The sequence below is a fragment of the Gavialis gangeticus genome, unplaced genomic scaffold (assembly GCF_001723915.1).
Source record: "Gavialis gangeticus isolate Ggan-Ray unplaced genomic scaffold, GavGan_comp1, whole genome shotgun sequence".
Classification (NCBI taxonomy): Eukaryota; Metazoa; Chordata; order Crocodylia; family Gavialidae; genus Gavialis; species Gavialis gangeticus.
Genome location: NW_017729016.1, coordinates 11,109,057 through 11,135,368, shown reverse-complemented (window position 1 = coordinate 11,135,368; position 26,312 = coordinate 11,109,057). Strand labels below are relative to the sequence as shown.

The following is a 26,312-nucleotide window of genomic DNA, read 5'->3' as shown; positions in this document are numbered from 1 at the left end:
AGCTGTACCAACTGAGCTGTACTCAGGTACTTATAACCACATAGCCATTGACTGCACGAGGATCAGTGCAAACTTCAAAACTCCCCAAAGACCCTGGGCAAATACTAGCTTCAACTAGCTGGAGTGTCCCTGTGTGAGATGCAGTCAGGCCTCTGGATTGTAGTTGAGCTATAACCTGAGAGGATCCCTCTACTAGGCATTCTGGCCAAACTACAGGGTCTATTCCACCAGCAGTGGCAACAATGGGACTGGTGATCTAGGAAAGGATCAAGGTATCTACCAGTACAATGTGTGAAAATAGAGAGCTTTCTTTCCCTTTTCCCTCATCATGCCTTGAAGGTATTTCCAAGATTAAAAACAGAAACATCAGAAATGCCTCACTGAGCTTCCCTATTTTATTGCAGAAGAACTTCTCAGGAAGGTGCTCCGAGACCTCCAGAGTCTTAATGGAAGGGGCAAAAGTACAGAATAAAGGCTTCCTTTATCCAGAATACTAGTCATTAAAGTAAAACTACAGTGTGCCAGATTTTTGAAAAAGGCTCAGCTCCTATTTAGAAAAGCTAAGCACTCAGCAACTTCTGTTGAGAACAATGTACCTAAGAGAACACGGTATGTTTGAAGATCCTGCCCAAAGAGTTTGGAACAGCAACTAAAAATCCCATCTCCTCTCAACTTTCATTTTCTTGATTCTTATGATGCCTCCACTACAATTGTTCTTCAGTCAAAATGTTCTAACCCTAGACAGGACCTGAATCTATAGACGGAAAAGCAACAGGGGAGAAAAAAATCTTTAAAAAATAAAATCCAAGCACAAAGAAAAAAACTCAAATTCCCCTATATTCTCTGCCTTTGGCAGTAATCCTTTTGGGGCGGGGGGAGGAGAATCAGTCTACTTGGTATTTATCTGATAGACCCTTGTGGCACTCTTGCCATTGCAATTCTGCAAAAAGAAATTAAAATAGCATGCTATAGCTGTATTGCTAATTGAAGAAGCCTTGAAGCCTAATGAGATACAAGCAGAAAAAGAAAGACTCCAGTGAAGCCTACATGCCTGCTCTTTTTGTTTTCTTAATCTCTGGTTTCGTGCCTTCTCTAGCATGAATATTCTCTTGAATTTACTATTGTTCCATGCTTCAATGATTCTCCTTGTTCTCTTGCCTCATAGGTTAATTAGCATCTGTATGAAAAACTTTCACCCAAACTCTTTATTGGCTCCTAATTATAACATTTCTATTTCCCAGTTATAGTTACAGGTTTGTCAGCGTTTCCATTCCATCTCATTTACAAGGCTTTTTAAATTACCAGTGAAAAAAGACGTCTCTGACAGCTGAAGGCATGCCAGTTTCACTAAATCACCAGTGAACCCATGCCTGATGAGGAGGAATCTATTTGAGCCTGCATGCATTTTTCAAAAATACAACTTTTTTGTGCAAGTAAACATAACAACTTATAAAGGTAATTAATATTAGGGAACAGTTGAAGATGTTTAGCAATAATTTTTTGTTTTTATACACTGAAGAAGAAAAAAGGTAGATCAGAGTTAGAACAGGGCAACTGCAGCTGCAGGCAGCCGCAGCTACAATGGCTGCTATTTTTTTGGGGGGTGGGGGAGGCACAAACCTTCCCCACCCCTTAGTTACACTACTGAGGTAGAGAAGCCCATAGCAACAAAGCCATCTTCCCCAGGCATCAAACTAAGCCAGTATCTTAAGGACACATTACATGATATGTCACCCCACTTTAATATTATTCTAGGACAGGAAGGACCTCTTCCACTACCTGCTGTCTGGCTATGCAAGAAGAAACAAAGCAAAACAATTAAGAGGAAGGGGTCCCTCTAATAGAACAGATTTAAGTAAGTATTCAGAATATAATAATGGACAAGTTAGAAATGAGTGCACTGAAGACTGTTTGTATATTGTAAGCAACAGATAATTATATTTACACAACACATACTGGAGAAAACCACTATGAAAAGAGAGGTAAAAAATTCCAGCCTTAATTTAGAATTTGCTGGGTTTTTAAAGTTATATTAAAATCTGGTATTTCTCAGATGAGGCAAATTATGACACTGGGCTCTATTTTCAGTCTGTATTTTTTTTTTAAATAAATCACTTTCATAATCTGAATTTTAATTTTAATACAAGTTCCTTTTAGACCAGTGAAGATAGTCTCCATTTATTTTTAATTATGGTCTGAAATCCAGTTCAGCATACAGCTGATTTGAATTTTACTTCTAACTGATCATTTTAACAATGGTTGTACTTAACTAAACACTACAGTACTTTATATACCAGCCACTATATATCTCTCTCTTACACTATTTATTTTCCTCTAGCAATATCATTATCTTGTCGTGTCTACTATCATAAGAAGCCAGTGATTTCTGTCTCTCTAAATCCCCCAGTCTAAGTATTATACATTATTAATCTATACCACATGCCAGTCAGTTCCTCATTCCTGGATAAGGCACATTTAGCCACATTCAACAAGCACTTGTATCTTCTGATTGCCCATTTTCACAATAACTACTGGGCTATATAGCTTGGGTTAGTGTTCTTGTTTAAATGACCCCAACTAGAAATCAGAAAGCAAACCACTTCTCTGAATGAGCAGATTGTGACCACCACGTGAAGATGACAGAATTTAAATCACCCTCATCTATTTCATTTATTAGCAGGCAACATGGTCACAATATTCCTGGGTAGTAACGCATTCCTCTATGCATGATGCACCTACAGTCATAATAAAATACAAGAATCATCTCTTCTATCTGTGCATCTACCTGCAAGAGATTTTACCCCATACAGTGGGTAGGAAAAAAGAATAAGAGAAAAAGTACTGGAGCACTACAGCTCAACCCCTACAAGAAACACATTCCATTTTAGGAGAGTCATTTCCAGGTCAAAGTTGACCTTAAGTTTAGTTAACAGATGTATCCTCTTTTCAAAATGTCCTGAAAATATTTTTTTAAACTAAAATTAACCTTTCTTGCAGTGTTATGCCAGCATACAAAAATCTGAAAGTGAAATTGGTTAATCTGATAACATTCAGCTAAACCAAGAATGTAAGCAAAAAATTAAAAGAAACATATTGATTTCTTAGTTTTTGTTTAAAAGCTACAAATTTGTGTTACTTTTAACATTTGCAATCCATTAGGTCTTTTTTTTTTTAATCTGTTACTTTAAAATAGCTTGCTTTGCAGCTATTTCCACAAAATTAGGTATTCTTCTGCCAAGATCCAAGACTTACTTTATGGCTTAGCTTTTAAAGTATCCCAATAAAGGTCTATAATTAAATGCTAACAAAATTCTAACTAAATGAGTATTCTATCTATCAGTACGAACAAAAAGAGCTTCAAGAACATATCATAAAAGGCACTAATGGGTATTTCTAAACCGAAGCTAAATGCCTGATATTCTTTCCCTGCTCATAATATTTATAAAAATGCATTTTAAAAGTAATTAACACTGTTTAAAGGTATCTGGATAAGCACTATAATTTCAGACTGAAGCTTGGTGTAATTCAGTCAGCTATGACTATTTAAAAAAAAATTCTCTGTAATTTTATAATAGTTGTATAAACTGCAGACTTGAGTAGTTTTTTTCCTCCTTCATTAAAAAAGCTGTTTCAATCTGAAATTAAATAAAAATGATTTACTATTTAAGGGAATAAACACTGTGAGCAAATATTTCAAAACCAGGAAGCTCATTTTTTGTGAACAAACATAATTTTTTAAAAAGATAGAAACAGTCAGTGCACATATCTTCCTTTACCCGATCAAAAGATAAAATAACCATTTCCTTTACTATAATAAATACTGTACTGTGCAATCTATATCTTCAGCAGTTTCCCTGAGCTATAAAACATTGTATTGCTGCAGAAGCAGAATTTGCAGCTTGATGTGAACCAACAGTGCCATCCACTGGACAAAAACAGGAGTGAAATTCCTTGTTTCTCTCATCCTTCTCTCTCTTGCTCTCAAAAAAAGTACTGTATAGCAAATTCCTACACATACACATTGGATCCAAGTCTAAACCACTGAAACACTATTTGTGCTTTCCTTAAAGACAGCTCATAAGAAAAACTGACCACAGGAAGCCTTTTTAATGCTCACGTGAATTAACTTTTCTTCTAACTTACATTTCCAAACACACTTTGCAGCTATCAGTATCTATTCTACCAATGTTCAGCTTTAGGACTCAATACTGCAAAGACTCACAGGTGTATAGTCCCTTGGACACTTGGAATCCACTTGTGTAGCAAGTTGGGCACTTATGAGCTTTCTTGAGCTGTGATATGTATAAAAGCACACAGAGTGGCCTGCAGAATAATGGTATAAAGAATGCTTCCTATGCCCAGACTGGGGGAGGGGGGAAAGCCTTTCAGACTGCATGTAAGGCCAACAACTTGCCAGTAATGTCTGGACTCAAGGATGATCTCTACCACTGCTCATTGATAGGTCTGGAGATGACTCAAGACTTCAATCCTTGAGCCACCGATGCGTTCATACCAGCTGCGGGTCCTTCCACAGGGAAGAGTAGGCTGAGGGCTGAGATTCCTCTCCTTTCCTTTCCTCCGCTTGCTCTTCTCTGCTTCGAGGGCAAGACGCGTTGCCTCAAACTGGGCTGCCACTTGGTTGAGGCTGTGATTGGAGTCGGTCAGCGGCCAGCTCTCGATTTCTTGAGGTACACCTTCAACAGGTCTTTCTACGGCTCCCTCCAGCCACCACGAGATCTCAGGGACTTGCTAGGAGTCAAGCCCACCACTTCCCCATGGACCGACCACCAAGGCAAGGCATGCGCTGCACTACTTCCCTACCCCCCACCCCAGCCCCTCGCCTCTGCCACCTGAAACCTTCTCCCCCTTTTCTTTTCAAAACCTCCCCTTTGCAAAGGTCTCCATTTGCTTTGTCTCTACACACTGCTCCTTCAGTCACCTCAGGAGGAGCCTGGACAGCCTCCCCCACCACTGAAGTACCGAAGGCTCTAGGAGGGAACAAGGCTTAGGGGGGAAATGGAGACAACGTGTCTGTGCTCGGGGGTCTCTGTACGGCATGAAGACAGGGGCTGGGGGCGCAGCGCACGCTTTATTGATCTTCTCAAGAGAAAGCCACCGGATCACAAGGCCCCAAGGGGCCGGGGCCACGCGGAGCCCCAGAGCCCAGCTTCTCCCGCTCAGGGCAGCCAGGACGTTTCCGTGCCGTTCAAACGCCCTCGGGCCCGCGCGGCCGAGGCTGCGGGAGATGGGCCGGGTGGCCAGGCCGCCGCGGAGCCGGAGAAGGGCCACTGGACACCAAGGAGGAAATAACCCCGTCTCCACGCCGAGCGCCCCCCGCCCCGGGCTTACCAGGGGAAGGCCGCCATCTTGCCACCTTGTCATGTGACGCCCGGGCCGGCCTTTCACCACCCCGCCCTGACGCCGGCGCGGCCATGATTGTGAAGGGCAGGAGCCTGCAGCGCGGGGTGGGGGGCGCTTCGGGCGTCTGCGTGACGTCACTTTTCCTCTTCCTGCCGCGGACCCCGCGGCCCTCGGTTTTGGGGCCGCCGCCTTGATCTGAAGAAGGGGATTCGGGCGCGTGGTGCCCGGCGGAGGGCCAGACTCCCGGTCCGTTGAGTCTCCGGGGGCAGGGGGGCAGCGAGGCGTGCGGAAAGGGAGAGTGAACTGGGCACAACCAGGTGCCCCAGAGCTTGCACAGAACAATGCTTCCAGCTATGTAGTTGGTCTAATAAGAGATACCACATTTCCCCAAAGAATTTGTCCGCCCGTGTCCTTGGACCAAGTGGCTACAACCAACAGCCCTGGGCATGACCAGGCTTTGCTTCTCCGCACTAGTCCTCTCTCGCTTGCGGCCTCCTCCATTTCAGGCCATGGTTTTCAAACCGGGGGGCCTGAAGGAACATTGTAGGGCTGCGGGCAAGGAGTTGGCACCGCTGTAGCCTTTAGGAGGGATGCAGGGGCAGGGAGCCCGGGCAGGCTCTGCCGGCTGCCGCATCTCGGGGAGCCCAGCGTGGCCGAGGCAGGAGGCGCTGCAGCCCCCCGCGGAGGAGACCTGCCTGCAAGGCAGAGCCACCGCGTGCCTGGCTGTGCTGCTCTGGGGTGATGGAGGGCGCGAACAAAATTGTTACTCAAAGGGGGGCTTGGCCCAAAAAGTTTGAAAACTGCTGATTTAATGTCTAGGAAGTTCTGATTCACAGGCTGTTTCCTTCACTTCCATGGTCAATAGCTACTGCTACCCCTTTACTCCAAGAATTTGTTCAATCCCTTTTTGAACATGGGCCGATAATGCGAGGACACAGTCAGGAAGGCCAACCGCACCTTGTCGTGCATCCACAGATGCATCTCAAGCAGGGCCAAGGAGGCGATCCTCCCCCTCTCCCTCTATGCGACACTGGTCAGGCCGCAGTTGGAGTACTGGAGGAATGAGGCCAGCATCGAGAGGGTCCAGAGGAGGGCCACTCACAGGATCTGGGGACAGCAGGGCAGACCCTACGTAGAGAGGCTACGAGACCTGAACCTGTTCAGCCTTCGCAAGAGAAGGCTGAGGGGGGACCAGATGGCCATCTATAAACTCACTAGGGGAGACCAGCAGGGCTTGGGAGAGACCTTGTTCCCTCTAGTACCCCTGGGGGTAACAAGGAATAACAGCCACAAGTTGTTAGAGAGTAGGTTCAGGCTAGACATTAGAAGGCACTACTTCACAGTCAGGACGGCTAGGATCTGGAAGCAACTTCCAAGGGAAGTGGTGATGGCTCCTACCCTGGGGGTCTTTAAGATGAGGCTTGACGTCTACCTGGCTGGGGTCATTTGAGCCTAGTTTTCTCTCCTGCCCAGGGCAGGGGGTCGGACCTTTCGACCCTACTTCTATGAATCTGGCCAAACCACCAGCTTCTGCTATGTCTGGTGGCAATGTGCTCCACGCTTCGATTGCTTGCTGCGTAAAAAAGAATTTCCTTTTGTTTTAAACTTACTACCTACTAGTTTCATTTTGTGATCCCCTTGCTCTTGTATTGTGAGAAAATTAATAAATCTGTATTTACTCTCTCTTCTCATTTAGTATTTTGTAAGCCCTTATCATATTCCCCTACACAACTCTTGTCCAAACTGGAGAGACCTAGCTTCTTTAGCGTCTCCTCGTATACTGCTAACCATTCTTGTTCTTCTTCGGACCTTCTCTAGTTCTTCTATATCCTTTCTGAGATGTGAAGACCAGAGCTAAGCACAGTATTCAAGGCACAGTATAGGCACACCATAGATTAATAACGGGTTGTGATGATATTTTATGCCACAGGAAACTAATTAACCAGGAAAATCCAGGAAAGCCTAGGGGCAAAAAGAGAGGCATCTAGGCTATGGAAGCAGGAGGTAAGCTACCAAAGTGGAGTATACCTACTTGGCTCACATTTGCAGGGAGGCAGTCAGAAAGACCAAAGCAGAAATGGAACTAAGGCTGGCAACAAAAATTCGAGACAACAAAAAGTCCTTCTTCAGGTATATAGGGAGTAAAAAGAAAGCGCAGGGTAGCATAGGACCTCTACAGGACAAACTAGGGCAATTAGTGACAGGGGGTACAAGGCTGAGCTCTTCAATAAGTTTTTTGCTTTTGTATTTCTGAACACGGATCAGGACAAATCTCCCAATTGGATCATAGACAAGCACAAAAGGGACACCAGCCCACCAACTGTTAGTGCCAACTTGGTGAAAAGACACTTGGAAGGACTGGATGCATTTAAGTCAGCAGGCCCAGATGATCTTCATCCAAGGGTGCTGAAGGAATTGACCAGTGTCATGGAGCCACTGGCATGGCTGTTTGAGCACTCTTGGTGCTCAGGTTGGGTCCCAGAGGATTGGAAAAGGGTCAATGTGGGCCCTATTTTCAAGAAGGGGAGGAAAGAGGATCTGGGTAACTGTAGACCAGTTAGTGTCACCTCTATCTTTGGGAAAACCTTTGAAAAAATTATTAAGGATTACATTTGTGGGAGTCCAGCAGGAAAAATAATGCTGAAGGGCAACCAGCACGAATTGATACCAGGTAAATCCTGCCTGACTAACCTTGTTTCTTTTTATGGGTAGGTCACAAAATGCTTCAACACAGTCGAGGTAGATATCATTTACTTAGATTTTAAGAAGACCTTTGATACAGTATTTCACCCCATTCTCATAAATAAACTAAGTGGCTGTGATGTAGATGATTACACGGTCAGGTGGGCAGCAAATTGGCTTAGGGAGTGGTGGTGGATGGGTCAGTATCAACCTGGAAAGATGTGGGCAGTGAAGTTCCACAAGGCTCAGTCCTTGGACCTGTGCTGTTCAGTGTCTTCATCAGTGACTTAGATGAGGGCATGGAAAGCACTCTGTCCAAATTCGTAGATGATACCAAATTATGGGGCAAAGTTAACACACTAGAGAGTAGGGAATGAATCCAGGCAGATCTGGACAGGTTGGAAAAGTGGGCAGAGCAGAATAGGATGCAGTTCAACAAAGACATGTGCAATGTGCTGCACCTATGGAGAAGGAATCACCAGCACACTTACAGGCTGGGGGAGGACCTTCTCAGCAACACAGCAGTGGAAAGGTATCTTGGAATCATTGTTGACACCAAGATGAACATGAGTTGGCAATGTGACAAAGCAAACAGTAAAGTTAACTGCACTTTATCATGCATTAGCAGGTGCATGATAAACAGGTCCAGGGAGGTGATACTTCTCTGTGCAGCACTAGTCAGGCTGCAGTTGGAGTATTGCATCCAGTTTTGGGCACCGTGCTTCAAGAGGGATGTGGACAACCTTGAGAGGGGCCAGAGGAGGGCCACTCATATGGTTAGAGACCTGCAGGCAAAGCCCTACAAGGAGAGATTGAGCCCTGGATCTCTTCAGCCTCCGCAAGAGAAGGCTGAAAGGTGATTTGTGGCCACCTACAAATTCATTGTGGGCGGAGGGGAAGGCAGCAAGGAATAGGAGATGCTTTGTTTACCAGGGCACCCCTTAGACAAACTAGGAACAATGGCCACAAGTTGATGAACAGGTTTAGGTTAGACATCAGAAAGAACTTCTTTATGGTAAGGGTTGCCAGAATCTGGAATGGGTGTCCAAGGGAGGTGGTGCCCTTCCCTACCTTGGGAGTATTTAAGAGGAGGCTGAATAAGCACGTGGCTGGGGTCATCTGAGACCAGCGCTCTTTCCTGCCCAGGCAGAGGGGCGGACTCAATGATCTACTGAGGTCCCTTTCAACCCAAACATCTATGAAACTTTTCAGTAGGCCATGAATCCCACATAGCCAGGGAAGTCTTGTTTCTAGGTTTAATAGAAATATAAAATATGTACTGATGGAAAGCAATGCAGTAGTGAGGATATTTTGTAAAGAATCAATTACAGTGTCCACTTCTATCAAAGGAATCATCTGCATATTAGAATCAAAATTCCCATAGCAAATGCCAAGAGCATTGTGTTACATACATTTTCTACCACTGTTTAGCATCTCACTGGTCGTGTCCACATGAGAAGCTTACCGCACAGTAGCTTGTTACTACTGCACAGTAGTGTCATGTGGCACAAATTGTAATGCAATGCAACTGCAAAACATTAACAAGCAGCTGTGCAATCATAACGAGCTACTGCACAGTTAGCATCACCAGGAAGCTGTGCAGAAATGCTACTGTAAAGTAACTCTGGGATGCAGGTACTAAATAACTGGGCAGTAACACCTGTGCAGGCAGTGTTTAGTGTAGATACAGGCACTGTGTAGAAACACATGCTTATTAAAATCATTATCTTAAACTATAATCTAGGTATAGAAGATTTTTTTCTGTTTATTATCAGGATTGTTTTCTGGCTTGGTTATTGTTCATTTTACATGTGTGTTTACCACACAGCCAGGTTATAAGTTTATTGAAATAAGTAAAATTACAGTGAAGTACCAACATTTTAGTTTCTTCACAGGGCTCTGCACAGACTTTTTACTTTGCCCATTTTACCATGGTACCACTTACTAGAATCGCTGATTATTACAAAAGTACTCTGCCTGATATGATTCCAATAAGCAACAGATACTTTAACTATGGACATTTCCAACCCAACCATAACTCCCCATGGAATGGATGTTAGTTAAGTTGGTTCTGACTGTGCAAACATAAATCATGTTGTGCGTGAAGTGTTGCAACTACATCAAACTCTTAGAATTGCAGTAGAGTTGTGGTGCTAATGTCCTATATTATTTAAGACTGCTTTCACCTGATTTTATATTAAGCATTTACTTAAAAGAAATGTTCATCTTCAAAGATTAAAAAGTTTATTTTGCAGTATGTTTAAAGAAAGAACAGGCTGATGAAAATAAAGTAAAAAAATAAATACGCTTTACAACGACATTACATTCCACACAAAATAAAAAGTGAACTGAAAATTAAATATGCATAAATACAGAAAATATCAAATTACAAAAACAAACTGGCACTTGTCAAGAGAAAGGCATTATGAAAGTTAAAAAATTGTGCTATGAGTTTTTGTTTCTTTTACACAAACTTTGAAATATTCTTAAAGTAAAAAAAGGCTTAGTTAACAAACCTGAACACAAATTAAACCTTCATGTTTTAAATATTAAAAATGAATCCATGTTTATGTCAACATATCACCTACATTGTTAACTAATAACACAGCACATAGAAATCTTAAAAAAAATTATCAATCTTTAGCACTGACATATAATAGCACACTCAGCTGTGGTCTAAAGTTTTATAACCTGCAAGTGTTTCTACTTGTTGACCTAAATTTGAAATATTTCTTCCCCCTCTATAAATAAATGAACATTTGAGTAACGCCAAAAATTGAGAACAAAATACAGTTTAGAAATCTGTTAAGAACTTAAGAATCTAGTTGTTATAAGCAGTCCTTTGCGGAGTGATAATTAAAGAACAAACAGCCTACAAGCATAGCGACAAGCCTTCAGGTGGTTGAAATCACAATGTTTCTTATGAGGATCTGACCCAGAGTCTTTAAGTTCAGGCCACCGTAGACAGCCACTGAGCACTTTGTTAGCCTCCAAATTGTTTCTTTGTATTGGTATTGCCTCTTTCAAGTTAATGACTGGCTCTGTTTACAATACTGTAGGACACAGAATCTTTGCTTGTAAGGCGGCAACAAGTCACAAAAATTCTAAGTGTGTGAATATAAATTAAAAGTAGATTTAAAGGCACCTCCAAACAAAGTGCTGTTCATTCATTTACACATCTTAATGTTAAGATACTTTCTCCACATAATTAATCCAAATTTTTATTTTTTCATGTTGGATTATTTAATGGAGAGTGCTTTTTGGATCCATTTTATTGTTATACCAATGACAAATTTTAGGAAGTCTCTTTAAGAAAGGGGTGTCACACCACAGGAGTTCTGTTTAAACAGCAGAATTTGAACCATCTGTTTGTCTCATGCTTAGGCAGTCCTTTTTACACATTTAAGGCTCTGGTGGCACAAAAGATGTGCCATATAAGACTGAAAAATGCATGTTTTTAAGACTAGACCTACAGAAAGGCAACATTTCCTGGAAAGATTCAAGAATTAAAGTTACTGGTCGGTTCCCCTTTTAAAATAGTATGTTTGTATCTATTTCTGCCACAATGAACAGCACAAGGCAAACAGGAGTATGGAGGTCGACCCTTGTAAGTCTGGGGACTAGAACTGTGAAGGTTGCAAGCTTTATGCGTTACTTGACTGAAAAGGGAAAAAAAAAAAAATCGAACAAAACTACATTTTTTACACAACTGTTGCTTGTTTAGAAAATAAAGTAAATTTCGGAAAGTCAAAAGCAAAACAAATTGTAGCATGAACTTTTTATCCTAATGGTTGCAGAGGACAATCACTTGATTTTGAAGCAAACCATTAAAATGTTGTCATTAGAAATACATGCGATTCACTGTCTGTGCCACATCTTTCTCCTACGTCTTGGTCCATGGTTTATTTTGGAATTAGACAATGCAACAAACAGCATAGAAACATTGCTTGGAAAAAATTTCATCATGCACTGTGTGCGCATATAGATGCAATTTCTGTAAAGCCCATGGAAGAGCTGCGATTATGCTAACAATTATTTTGGATACAAGTTTGCACACAATAAAGAGTAACAATGCAGGCCTCCTGCCTGAAATTGAGAGGATAGCACATTCAGATAATGATACATTCAGTAATCCTGCTCAGTGCAGTTATGGAAAAGCACAGCATTGTTACAGTTTAGTAAACTTGGGTATTTTTGCAACTGCCCAATTTTATAGTAAAAGGCCTAAGATGCATGTACATACAACCACTACATTTTGCAGGCATATGAACTGCAATTATGCATATGAACTGCAATTTTAAATGTGTTCTAGAGTAAAAAAAGTGAATCAGAGCTAGAAGACTTAGAGGTGGTAAAAAGTTACAAATGATTTTAAGGTAGCACTATAGCATAACATTTTGAATGGGGACATAAGTATACAGACATCTGGATACATAAAGTTACAACATGCAATTTTTCATAAGAGTATTAACTTAATTGTAGCCCGATTATTTCAGTGTCATTCCATGAAAACTGACTATGCCGGTGTTTGCAAAATGTTACGTAAAATGGGCATGTTTGTCATCAATTCTGAGTCCGTAATCATACAAAAGACCCAAGGTCTGGGCATTACGAAAACGACCATTACATTAACATTTTTATCCCAGCGAGTGTTGTCGTCTTAAATTGTCGCAACATTTGGCTTCCTTCTTTGGGTTCTTCCTGCATATACTCCTAAAGATACAGCAGAAATAAAGGCAACATTTACAGTTACAATTACTACTTTTTTAATAAAAAGGCAACAAAAATAATTGAAACAATACAAGCTAGAAATACACAAAACTGTTTAAAATATCTACTTTTAAACAGCCATTTCAAAATTCAAATGTTTGCAATTAATGCTGTCTCAAGTACCTTAAAATGCATGAATAAAACAGGTTATTCAAGCTGTAAAAATTCTTGCAAGTAACTACATTATAGCATGTTCTTCCTCAGTAAGCGTTCCCTTTCTTTTCCTGCTATTCCAAAATACCTACAAATTGCAATATATAAGATTAGAAAATTTAAAATGTTGGTGGTAATCATACATAATAATGTAATGAAATATAATTTCAACACCTATAGGTCTTAACTGTTCTAACTGATTAACTATTGTGTAGTATTAGTGTGTAGTATTTTTTACGTTTATGGAAACCAAAAATAAAAAGCAACTCTTTAGTCTTCTTTCCCAACTCACACCTCTGACTGATAGAAGCACATTAAGAACATCCCAAGAAAGTTTGAGCAAGAACAATATAAAGCAGATTAATATTTTAAACCTCTAGCCAATTATGTTTTAGGTTTAACAGCTCAGAATAAGTTATTTATAATCCTCCTGATCTTCCCCTTCCCCACAAATATCCATGTTGAGAGAGAGGACCCTCTCAGAGAGGGTAAAGCAGGGGTGTGGAGATCCTATCAGAAGTGGTCTGCAAGGTTAGGATCCACAACAGATAGAAATGAAGCCTCAGCGGGCCAAAAAGAACTGGGTGGTGGACAAAGGGCAAGATGAACATTCACTATTTTGGAAGCTTCTCTATTTTGGAAACTTAAAACTCTCAATAAGGAAACTGAAGGTAGGAGGAGTCCATGCCCCACTGAAGCTCAGGGAGAACAATTTGATATCTACTAAATGATGGAGAAAGCATGCCCTGATCTCCTGCAAGATCCCCCACCATATTCCATGAGTGTGTGTGGGGGGGGGGGGAACCTTTTGTCCGTAGCTTCACCATGAAAAAACCCACATCAGAACTCAGTGGAAGGGGATCTTCATGGAAATGTTCTCCCCAGAGTTCCTCTAAGCTCTTTCAATATTACAAAAATCACCATGCACTTCTGTTACTTTAGTACAGATGGATATTGTCCAATTTATGATGTGCTGGAAAGAGTCAAGAATGGCTAATACTACAGATGTCAGTGAAACACACGATGTTCAAACATACTAGATGAAATGACCAAATAAGTTATGCTGTGCAACTGCAACTAGTCAGAAACACCTGCCAAACATTCAAGATGGCTACTAGACAAGACATCCAATGTTACAACAAACCATCACGTGGTCATGAAGGCAGGTCAGACACAAATAAGATGATTTTCCTTGACAGGTATCTAAAGTGTCATGGTATTCAAGTCATGAAAATGCTATGACTAGTTAAAGTTAGGCTGCTGACAAAACCAGAATATACTGACTCCTCACTGTAATCTTAATTGGCTAATCTTGCAGTTTTAACAGTTCCTGCCTGTCTTAGCTTGTGTTCTTTGCAGTTCTCATTAGGTGAGTAATTATTATGAGAGGTACAAAGAAAACTCAGGTGCTGCTAGGAGTAGTTAAGGCAATTCAGATGACATTTCTGCTGTTGATATTATAAACTTGTGGGGAAGACTGCTGAAGATGCCGTCTTTTGGATGCAAAACAAAAATTCAGATAACAGAAATCTGTCATCGTGGCACTTTTACAAGTTTCCCATTTATACATTCTAGTTCCAGAGCTAAATTCCTGCTCGAGTAACTACACTCTGCAATTTTAATAGGATATGTTATTTCCTATCTTTATTAATATTTTGTTTAGAATCATTATGTCCCATTGAACAGTTGCCATGTTCCACTCTACAGTAGCTACCCTACATTTACCAAGGGAGAGGACGAAGTATCCCTCTCCTTCCAACTTAAATGTTCTAATGAGATTCACATATATGCATGTGCGTGCATACATATAAAGTCATTGTGTATTGTGTGATTTCAGATCCTCTGTGATGAAGGATCCTATAGATTAATATAAGATGATTATTGATTTCTGGGTTTTTTCCCCCTCAGATATAAATGTAGTAACTTTAGGCATGCCTGGATTTCTCAGCACCTCTTTTGTATAATCACTTCTCTTGATGTTTCAAACCAATAGGGGAAAGGACATTTTCTGGGCAAACTGGATGCATGTCAGTGATCTTATGCACGCTCACCAACTTTCTTCCATTATCCCTAAGTGCCTGCAGTTAAGTCAGAATTCTGAATTTGTCCCCACTGGGAAGCCTAGACAGTTAATACAGAAAAATAATTCAGATATTACAAATCCTATGAGCAAGTTATGCATCCATCCTAAACCCTTCCATTACCTAACAGGTTAACTATTAATCTCCATGTCTGGACCCTCTGTATTTCCCTACAACTAAAACATAACATTAGGTGTATATTAATGGAAAAATGGGTCACATCTTACTCCTTAATGCCTAATATACATCATAGAATCCTACAACATATTTTAAAAGTGAGAATTTATTAAACAGTCCATATGAAAAGAGAGACTGTTTTGAAAACCTCTCTTTACTCCTTTATTTTTCTTTGTGGAAGACAAATCTTACATGTATAAAATAAGAATCATATGACATTCAAAATACAAATACCTAAGCTGCATCTAAATCTGTACTAGTTCTGAATATTTTTCTCTTGACAAACCTTATGTCTTTCTTAGATATATTGCTAACAAAAATATAGCATTTTTTTTTTGCACTTGGGCATCTAGCAAAGAAAATGTAAGCACCAACTCTAAATGGTACATACATATTTTACAGCTTTTACAAAAGGTTTGTTACCCACATATATTTGTTTGAAAAGACGGGCTGGATTTAATGCATTATAGCAAAGCTGTTGCAGACGGAAAAGGTAAAACAACTCCCCCACCCCCCGCCTTTAGGCTTTCTTTATACTAGTAACTTACTCATTCCTTTATTATAAATGACATCCAAGCACCAATTTTCTACACACCTGAAATAGCCTTGTTAGGCAATCTGCTCTCTGAGGACTTCTTTCTATTTTGCTCAACCCCCTTCACTGAGGTCTTAGGGGTTCTAATTAAATATAAAAAAATTAACAAGTCATTTGCATCGAAGTCCAAAGGCTGCATCCAAACAAAGAAAAGCAACACTACCAAGCTGTTCTTGGCATGAGAACATCTGTAAGGGATTCAGTATAGCCCCCTCCAGAATATTTACATGTGCAACCCCAGTTGACATTATTAGGTTTTATGCACACATTAACAGGAGAATGTACTTTCCAGATACCCTTTTTAAACTGTTCAAGAAACTGATTCAATTAAGATATTGTGGAATTAAGTAGTCTACATTTTTTAAAATGATGTTACATTAAGTGGAAGCAGAGGCTCATGGAATGAATTTTACAAATACAGATGTCTAAACACAGTCTTAATGGAAGACAGACAACAGAATGAGACCATTGCATTTTTTAGTATAAAATAAACACAAATACTAGGAAATTGAAGTATCTTCTCAACATAAGTTGAATAGTGGTCATTTTGTCTTTGCACAATATTTGCAGTGATACCTGTAGCTCTTATTTGGAAAGATCTGTATTCTTAGATGTTGCAATTAACTTCAACCTTTAGAGTTATGCTTTAAACCATATGCGGGGCTTACCCTTGCCTGCAAAGCAGCCTATGAATTGGAGCATTTTGTCCTTGGTTTGGCTGAAGAACTCTGTTAAAAGAAATAAAACTTATGGGGTTTTTTTTTCCTAAAATGAAGCCACAAATAAAGTTTGATTACTAAAAATCACTTTCTATATTCTAGGTATACCAGAAGGGCCAGCATAATGTTTAGTTACCTGCTGATAGCTCAGTGACTATACAGGTAAGTATGGCAGTAATTAAAACTCAAGAATTTTAATTTACAAAGTCTTCAGAAACAGAAAAGAACTTTCCTTACAGATGTCCCCAAGCAAAGGCTCAAATTCTCTCAAGATCAAAACAAAGCAGGTAAGCTTTTTCTAGTAATAATTGTTATAACACAAACGCATCCTGGTGCAGTGTGTCCACACACAACTTCACCTCATCCAATCTTTGCTGTGCATTTTTGGGGCAGTAAGCCAGCTTGGAACAGGTTCATACATGTAATATTTTTTCCCCCAGTAGCTTATCCCAATGATTTCTTCTTCCCTTGGGAGACAGATTGGCTGGATCCAGGTGTGCAGGCACGTGTGGTTTGCGGCACTGCAAATCCCTTTGCAGCACCACAAACTGCACAAGTTGCACCTTAACCAGTGCACGGTGCTGCTAATTTACAGTGCCAGGACAAAATTTGCTCCAGGATTTCCCAGTAGCAAAAAACAAAACAAAAAACCCTGGGAAAGAAGTGGCACAAACCACACCCAGGGCTGCCTGCTCTCCTATCTCCGCATGCTGTGGAGTAGGGGTGTGAAAAATGGGCTGTATTCGATTCGGATTCAGTCTGAATTGGGAACAGCGATTCAATTCGTTGATTCGGATCACAGTTCCGATTTGATTTGGCCGAATCCGAACGTGAAGATTTGATGCCGATTCGGAAAAAATCAGTGATTCGGCTATAGACACAGGTTTAAATGTTTTTTCTACGACCTTGAGGTACCAGGCGTGGCTCGTGAATGCTGTGATGGTGGAGCGGATGAAGCATCCCACAGGAGCGCAGGGGGGTCCTGAAGTACTTCCAGTCTACGTCCGGGTCTGCCATCAAGTGCACCGGGGGACCCCCTGCATCCTCCCAGCTCGGCAATTGCCCGCTGGGGGACCTAGGATGGCACCAGCCACTAAGCCAGGGGGCCCCCCAGCACACTCCCGGGTGGACCCAAAGGCGGACCAGAAGTTCCAGTCCACTTCTATGTCTGCTGCCGAGTGCGTTGGGGACCCCCCCGCACCCCCAAGGGACGCTCATCTGCCCCAGCATCGCAGCATTCACAAGCCGCCTGGTACCTAGAGGTATGTAGAAAAAACACTGCATCTATGTCCAAATTGTCAAATCTTTCCAAATCTCTCCAAATTGATTCAGAAGGTTCCAAGTCAATTTGGAGAGATTAAAGGGTCTCTCCCGATTCGATTCAGATTCGGCCACCAACTTGGGCCGAACCTCCACTGAATCAAATCAGCAACCAAAGCTTCACACAGCCCTACTGTGGAGCCCCTATGCTGAGACCCTCCTCACCCCCACTGCTCCCTGGCTGGCTGGCGCACAGGGTGCCTCAAGACAGGACATCAGGCAGCCCTTAGCTGGCTGCTCTCCTGTCTCCTTGTGGCTCAGTGCTGAAGCTCATGGAGCCCCCATGCTGAGGCACCCTATGCCCCACCCAGCCACTCCCCAGCTGCCTGGGGTACAGGATGCCTCAAGATGGGGGTACAGGCAGTCCTGAGCTGGCTGCTTCCCTGTCTCCTTATGCCTTAGCGTAGGGGTTTCACTGTGGAGCCCCTGTGCACATGGAGGCACATGGAGTCCTGCGCTGAGGCACCTTGTGCCCTAGCTAGCCACTTCTAGGCTGGCTGGGGCTCAGTGTGCCTTGAGATGGGGGAACAAGCAGCCTTGGCCAGCTGCTCCTGTCTCCTTGTGCCTCAGCACAGGGGCTCCACTGCGGGGCCCCCACACTGAGGCATGTGGAGCCCCCAGCAGAGCAGCTGGCTGGGGCACAGTGTGCCTTGAGACAAGGCAGCAGCCAGCCCAGAAAGTGGCTGGCTGGGGCGCAGGGTGCCTCAGCGTAGGGGCTCCACAGTGCGTGGAGATGGGGGAGCAGGCGGCCTAGGGCTGTCTTCTGCCCTATCTCCACATGCTGTACCCCAGCTGGCCAGGGCACAGGGTTTCACAGTTTCATAGTAGTTTGGGGTCAGAAGGGACCGGAACAGATCATCTAGTCTGACTCCCCGCCACTGGCAGGAGCACACGACCCCAGACAGGTGTTCATCCAACCTCTTTTTGAATTTACCTAAGGTAGGAGTAAGGACCACTTCCCTAGGAAGTTGGTTCCAGATCCTAGCCACCCTAACAGTGAAATAGTGCCTCCTAATCTCTAACCTGAATCTATTCTCCAGCAGCTTCTGGCCATTGTTCCTAGTCACCCCAGGTGCTGCTGGGGGGAATAGGGCCCTTCCTATTTGCTGTTGATCTCTCCTAATGAGTTTGTAGGCAGCCATCAGGTCCCCTCTCAGCCTCCGCCTGCTGAGGCTGAACAGGTTCAGGTCCCTCAGCCTCTCCTCATAAGGGCCTGCCCTGTTGCCCTCCAACCAAGCGGGTAGCCCTCCTCTGAACCCTCTCAAAGGCAGGCCACATCCTTCTTAGAGTGCAGTGCCCAGAACTGGACACAGTGCTCCAATTGTGGCCTGACCAATGTCGCGTAGAGAGGGAGTATCACCTCTCTGGACTGGCCTGAGATGCATCTTTGGATACACAACAAGGTGCGGTTGGCTTTGCTGGCTGCGGTCTGGCATTGGCGGCTTATGTTCATCTTGGAGTCAATAATGACTCCAAGATCCTTTTCCGCCTCTGTGCTCACAAGGGGGGAGCTCCCCAACTTGTATGTATGCTGTGGATTCCTTCTCCCCAGGTGCAGCACCTTGCATTTATCTACATTGAACCCCATCCTGTTACCATCCACCCACTTCTGTAGTCTGTCTCAGTCTAATTGCAGCCTCTCTCTCCCTTCGAGTGTGTCTACCTCTCCCCACATCTTGGTGTCATCGGCAAACTTGGACAATGTGTTTTCCACCCCCTTGTCCAAGTTGCCAATGAACATCTTGAACAGCGTAGGCCCCAGGACCGAGTCCTGGGGGACCCCACTGCTCACATCTCACCAGGTCAAGTACGACCTGTCCACTACCACTCTCTGGGTGAGTCAACGCAGGGGATAGCTAGCCCTTGCTGAGGCACCCTGTGCCCCAGCCCGCCCATGGAGCAGTGAGACATGTCCTGCTGCAAAGCATACAAGCAGGGGTGTGCACTGTGGCACAAAATAGCACCACAAATTTGTGCTGCTGCAAAGGCACACCCCTATTTGTGTGGACATGACCATTAAAGGCAGGACTGACAGATACCTTCACAGAAGACCATATACCCAGGCTCTGGCCTGGGTTCACAAAAAAAGCACCACCAACTTTACACATCAGTGCTTAAGAAGGCAAAAGTGTTGCTTTTATTGTTTTTATAATTTTAAATGACGTTTTTGCATCATTATATGCGCGTGGAGGGTCACAGTCAATAGCTTCCCAGTCTAAAACCAAGGCATGAATAGAAGCACTATGAGATTCACTTCCTCAAGTTTCTGGTCTCACAGGGTGTTTATACATGTGCTCTGGGAGTCAGGGGAAGAGGGGGACAATTTAAATTTAAAGTGCCCAGAGCGTCACATGTATCAGTGTCCCCATGCTGAAAAATGGTGGCGGGGGCGCTTTAACTAAAGTTTGTCAAACAAACTCTAGTTAAAGCACCCTCACTGTCATTTTTCAGCGTGGGGATGCTGATACACGACACCAGAGTCCACTGAAGTGCGGTAATCACCACGCTCCAGCAGACTCGAATAATCAAGCCTGCTCCGACTCACTGTAATTACAATTCATTGTAATTCACTGCACAGGTACAGGCACCCACAAGCACTGAACAATTCTATAAATGATCTGGATAGAGATTATGCAGTCCTACCAGAAGAGGACAGACCTTTGAAGCACTTGTGCAATTATTATTTAAGCTGGTAGTTTGCAAGCATTCCAGTCACATGTTTTTTTACTGGCAAAAATTCTCTTTCGTGGACAGGCCCCATCTAAAGGGCAGCCCCAATAGCAGAGTATTGAACTTTCTGCTGGATCCACCATTTTTGCTCCACAAGAAATTACATGAACACTTGTATGCTTGAAGTTTCTCCTGGACTTAGCACATCTGCTGCTATAAATGTAACCTGTCATTAGCACCACGTATAAGACACTAGCAAGGTATGCAGAATTAACTTACAACCACTTGGTATGAAAGTAAGTGCCCCTGCTGATGCTCAAAGGTCTCTTCATAAGAAAGATTACACCTATTTTCAATGATCTCTACATACCACTACACTATGGTTCATATCTAGAAAAGCAAAGGGATCAACAGAAGAAAATAAAAGTACCCCAATACTTAAAGATGTTACCACCACACTTAACACTATGAAAAATCATAAAGAAATGAAAATGTCATTTTTGAGGATAGTATATATAAGATGTTCAAGCTGAAAGAGAGACTATTAACTACAGACAAGTTAATAACCCCTTCCCTTTCTTTACTGCCCTTGGTAATAATGACAGCAAATAAGTTATAGCAAGAAAGCAAAGCAATCAAAAGGTCCAGCATGACACAATTAAGAACAGATTACAGTACTCTCAATGACAAAAAAAGATATCTTCACTGACCTGGCTTCAGATGTTTTTTGTTTTACAATTACTTTTTTATTTGGCATTCCCATTTCCGCAGCCCTAGAGAAACAAAAAGGACCCAATTATTTTTCTTTATATATAATTATATAAAATCATCATGAAGGAAGCTAAACGGAAAAAAAAGAGCTACTTGCATTGCATATTATCACCCATTTTGGTAAAATTATACACACTGAAATCTATCCTTTAGAAATCAGATAATGTGTCGAGGAATTATGTATCTCAATTATGTTATGCAGCCAATTCAAATGTTTCTACTGTGTACACCAGTGGTTCCCAAACTGGGTCGCAACCCTAAACGGGGTCACAACATAGTGGATGGAGTCGTGGGGTTGGGGGACTGTAGGTTGGGAGTCAGGGGACATACTGAGGAAATGGGGCCATAAATGGGGTCATGCTGAGGAAAAAAAAAAGTCTGGGAAGCGCTGGTGTACACCATTCATTCTGAAGGAAGCCATGAAAATGATTCATGTATTTTATTAAGTACCCAGTTGCCAAACCTAAACTAAACATACAAGAATTAGTTTGCTTATTGAAACTCATTCTTAAATGCATATCAACAATACACACAACAAGTTAACATGAGTATTTTATTAATTGAGATTTAACTGGGATTTCAGTTAAACAGGGATATAACTACCTAAATTAAATGCAACAGAACATGACTAATTTTTGTAAGTGCTGTGACTTTTTTTTGTGTGACTAAGACGGCATATTTTACCTTTTTTCAAGAGATGGTAACTCAAATAGTTGAGAATGCTCTAGAATCATGCTGTAGTGTTGGGCCCTTTCACTCGACAAGCACGTGTCACATACTTAACCAACATCATTTACAACATGTTTTGATTCAAGTTAGTGTTCTACCCAAATGCGCAAGGTGTTCGATCAATGATAAAACATTAATCACGATGCTATTAATTATGATTTCAGAGCAAATTGGACAAAAGTAAGTAGATATATGGAAGAAGACTAGCACCCATCTTGTTTTTAATATGTAAGCAGATATTCAGGTAATTCCTATCAAAATGTAAATGAAGGAATATTAAAATGTTGACTAGAAGAAAGTCAGTCACCCAACAAATGTAAGAAACCATTTCGCTAAAGATTCTGCTGTGCACAAAGCAAACATTTTCCCAATCCTCCTCCAACTCTCACCAAAAAAATAGAAAATGCACATACTTCATGAACTTCTTCCTATCCAGGGACTTTTGAGTCGCTGTTGAAAGTGTCACTCTCTCTCGTGAGGTCTTTACTTTATCCTAAAAGAGGAGAGAAAGTGGTGAATACTAATATTAATTACTACTTTTATTACCATTGGCTCCTCTAACCCAACTACTCTGACAGCTGTTATTATGGCATCCATTTTAAAGAATCTAATTCAATAGTTTTTACTTTATGTAGCAAGGAAACTCTTATATTATAAATTTTCAATTAAAAATCACTTTTATGAACAAAAAAATCCATAATTTAGATTGAATCTCTTTTCTTATTAAAATTGGTTCTGATTATTTCCCATTTATAGTACTGCGTCCCCACACACACACACTTCAGGAAAGTGTGGATGCCAACTATGGCGGACTGAACATTTTTGAAGAAATTTAACCCCTGTAGCATCACAGCCAAGGACCACACTAGTCAGGAAGATTATTTTCAACAGCTTATGTTTTAAATCTTACCCAATCAGAAGAAATTCAGACCTTAAAAGGAATCACTACTAAATATTGGACTGGGTTGGTTTTTTTTGTCACTAAGTAAACAAATGATCTTGGAACACACCATTTGCCTGAGCATCTTCTCTTTACGAACTTCACGATCATGATGCAATATACTCATTCTCTCTGATACTTCCATTATGAAGAATATGTCATGGATGTCATATAGAGCAGCTCGCAGCTGAAAAAATAATAAAACCTGCATGAAGTTCTTCAATCAAGTTAGTGTGTTCATACTTAAGGTAAAAGACCACAGCAATTTTTTAACCCAGAGAAAGGAAGACCATCTTGGTAAAACCACACTACAGACTATTTTTGTAAGCATAAAGCAATACTTTCTTTGTTTCCATGACCTTACTTTACATTTTCACCTCACAAAGATGAAACGAAGAACCTGTCTCTTGTTGACAGATAAACGGACAAAGAACAGTTGGGAATATACATCACCTGAGCTATCACTCTTTCATGTAGGGATGCATCTTGTGCTGAAACTGTCCCTCTCTTTAATGGAGCTTCAGACTGAAAATTTTTTATGAACTCCATAGTGTCCTAAAAAATAAAAATGTAAGGTTAAACATTACACAATTCTCACTGACGGGATTTGTAGCAAACCTTTTATGCAGCTGAGACCAGATTTGCAAAGCAAACTCGGATGACACAATGCAAAACACTGTGACAATAAACTTTAAGTCACTTAGTGGAATTTACAACACCCACATTAGGGCCCTTGGTTTCTATTCAGTTCATAGGAAAGAGTTATGCACCTAAGAATAGGACCTACAAAAGCCAGCATACCCAGTGGAGAACACAGTAAGGCAGCGAACACAAAATACTGAGGAGATGGGTACCTGAAACCCCACCTCTTTCCAAAGGATGAGGACACGATCAAGGGTATCAAACATACAGCTGCAGGCCACAGCTGACCTACAGAGCCACACTATCCACCCCACTGGACTATGGGTTTGGCCCCTGTGGACATGATGATTGGCAGCAGGAGGGCAAGTGAGGGCCAAAACAGCCCCAGTTGCCATCTGTTAGCTTTGCCCATCTGCACTACCTTGGCCCTACCTTCCTGATTGCAAGTCCCCACCACATGATGCAACTTTCTCCTGCTATGGGCCACATCCAGCCTGCAAAGAGTCCCTCATTCCAGATCCAGCTCAGGACACAAGGTGAGTTAGACACCCCTGCTCTATACCCAAGGGAGGCAGTTCCCATCCTCCAAAAGTCCCGTATCCTTGCCTGGACTTAGGCACCTACACCCCTTCTTGCAAAAAACAAGAAGGATCAGTCCTCTCTATCAGAATACTGATACTCAAGAGCTCAGTGGTTAAAATACTCTCCCAGGAGAAGAGATACCTGGTTAAGGTCCCTACTCCAGGGAGTTCTGAATACCTGTCTCCCACCTCCTGGATAACTAGTAGATAAAATAATTATGTTCACTCTCTTCCCCCTTAGACCAAATAAATATTTAATTATCCCATTCAAAGCAGGACAGCTAAACACAAAGAAATTAAATCACCACCCCAAAAATATCCTCAGGTCTGGGGGACCAGGGCATTGTTCCAAGATGGAAATGTCAGGCCACATTTCCTCAGGTAGAGGAAGGAATTGAACCCAGGCCTCCTACAGCCTCCATGAGTGCACTAGCCATCAAACTATGGAAAAGTGAAGGAGGGAAATTTGCACAGCAACAGAAGGTAGTGGAGAGCCTCACTCATGTCTAGCAGATCAGCCAGGAGAAATATATGGGGAAACGCCTAGTCTGTGAATCCCAGCAGGGCTTAGGAGTGAGACAGATGACAAGGTCCCAGCCCTGTCATGACTAACATGCTTCTGGGCATGCCATAAAACACAGGTATCTGCAGAATTCACGTCTCCAGGGTTTGGAGGCAACTGAGCAAGGAACAAGGATCTTAATTCTGGACTTAGGTGTCCTATGGCATTTTTACACGTGTTGGGACACTGCGCCAAGCCACGCTAATTAAAAGTGCCTGTGCATCATGTGTATCAACGTCCCCGCACTGAGAAAATGGCAGCAGGGCACTTTGAACTGAAGCTCACTGAATGTATTTTATTTCAGAGTGACCCACCACCATTTTTTCAGTGTGGAGACGTGTGGTGACACTGATACACGTGACGCGGAAGGCTGCCAGAGCGCATCAATTTCTGTTCTCCAGCAGACTCGACTAATAATTAATAATTGAGTCTGCTCCAACACAATGGTTTTCCAGTGCATTGGAGCAGGCTCCACACAGATGTGTAGCAGCCCTAAAATCCTAAATGGATCTAGTTCCTCTTCCTTCAATTTCAAAGGTCCAAGTAGAAGGAAAATGCAGACACAGCCTGGCAGGATTTGAAACAAGAGGGATTTAAGCATGATTCTCTAAATATAGGACTTTTCCACAACCTCCTCTGACTACTGCAATTCAGCAGAGAAAACCTGGCAGCTAGGCTGTAGCATTCACTGCTCCAAAAATCAGATACAGTGCTGTATGTTGTACCCAGTCAGTTTTTACTTTGTACATAAATGCACCATACATCTATGTAGCACAGGAGCAAATAATACCAAATACCTACATGAACTCTGACCATGGAAACTTTACATCAGAGGAAATGAAGTGCGCCCTTCACCATCTTTGATGGTGCTACTCATGAATGGCTGTCTTGTTAAGCAATAAGACTAACAGAAGAAAGATGCTCCTCTATCTTTTCCCTTTTGTACTCCATCATTGTTAGCTACCCACACTATGCAACAGAGAAGATACTTTTAGCCCACTATAAAAAGTGAACCTGCACACCATGAGTATGGTGTGTAGTTCATTCAACCTCTGAAGAGGAGAACCACACTATCCAGTAAACTTTGTAAATCAATCTTGAAAGTAGGATGGGTTTTCTCAGGAGAAAAGATTTCATCTACAAGCTGAAAGAGGGGAGTGAAAACAACAGAAGACTATATACATGAAACAGAAACATCTTGTCACTTATTCCTTACCTTGACAGTTTGCCTTAAATATTTCAGTTTTTCAGTTTGCATGAGCCTACGAGTAAGAAAACCCTTTGCTAATGCAGTGATCTTATTGAACTTCATTTGCACTTCTGGACTGAAAACCTTTAAAACAAAAAAAACAAAAAAAAAAACAAAAAAAATTGTCTGAGCTAAGTACTATTATGGAATTAAATATAGTTAGCTTGGTTGATAGATTTGGACAAACAATTCAAATCAGTTTATTCACCACTCTTGCATTCAGGGCTAGACAATATAAGTTTGCTAAATGCATTTTAGCTAGATCAGAGGTGCCCACGACAATATTAGTTTGGTTATCAGTGAAGATGTG

General features: G+C 42.0%; 2 protein-coding genes across 7 annotated transcripts in view; both read right to left on the bottom strand.

Moving 5' to 3' along the window:
- LOC109294465 (UPF0505 protein C16orf62-like) overlaps positions 1–5,429 on the bottom strand; it is a 45,799-nt gene extending 40,370 nt beyond the window's left edge. Inside the window, exon 1 of the mRNA XM_019512845.1 lies at positions 5,350–5,429. Within this exon, the coding sequence (XP_019368390.1) occupies positions 5,350–5,366 (17 nt within the window). The 5' untranslated portion in view covers positions 5,367–5,429. The remainder of the gene's footprint in view (positions 1–5,349) is intronic.
- CCP110 (centriolar coiled-coil protein 110) overlaps positions 3,416–26,312 on the bottom strand; it is a 34,397-nt gene continuing 11,500 nt past the window's right edge. For 3 of the 6 annotated variants that reach the window (XM_019512841.1, XM_019512842.1, XM_019512844.1), the window contains 8 exons: positions 25,970–26,086; positions 23,422–23,523; positions 23,039–23,155; positions 22,442–22,521; positions 21,239–21,301; positions 16,488–16,547; positions 15,820–15,902; positions 10,274–12,756 (listed from right to left, as the gene is read on the bottom strand). In XM_019512841.1, the coding sequence (XP_019368386.1) occupies positions 12,704–12,756; positions 15,820–15,902; positions 16,488–16,547; positions 21,239–21,301; positions 22,442–22,521; positions 23,039–23,155; positions 23,422–23,523; positions 25,970–26,086 (675 nt within the window). In that variant the 3' untranslated portion in view covers positions 10,274–12,703. Of the gene's footprint in view, positions 3,427–10,273; positions 12,757–12,936; positions 13,055–15,819; positions 15,903–16,487; positions 16,548–21,238; positions 21,302–22,441; positions 22,522–23,038; positions 23,156–23,421; positions 23,524–25,969; positions 26,087–26,312 lie in introns of those variants that run through there. The other 3 variants (XR_002096525.1, XR_002096526.1, XM_019512843.1) reach the window with 3 other exon arrangements.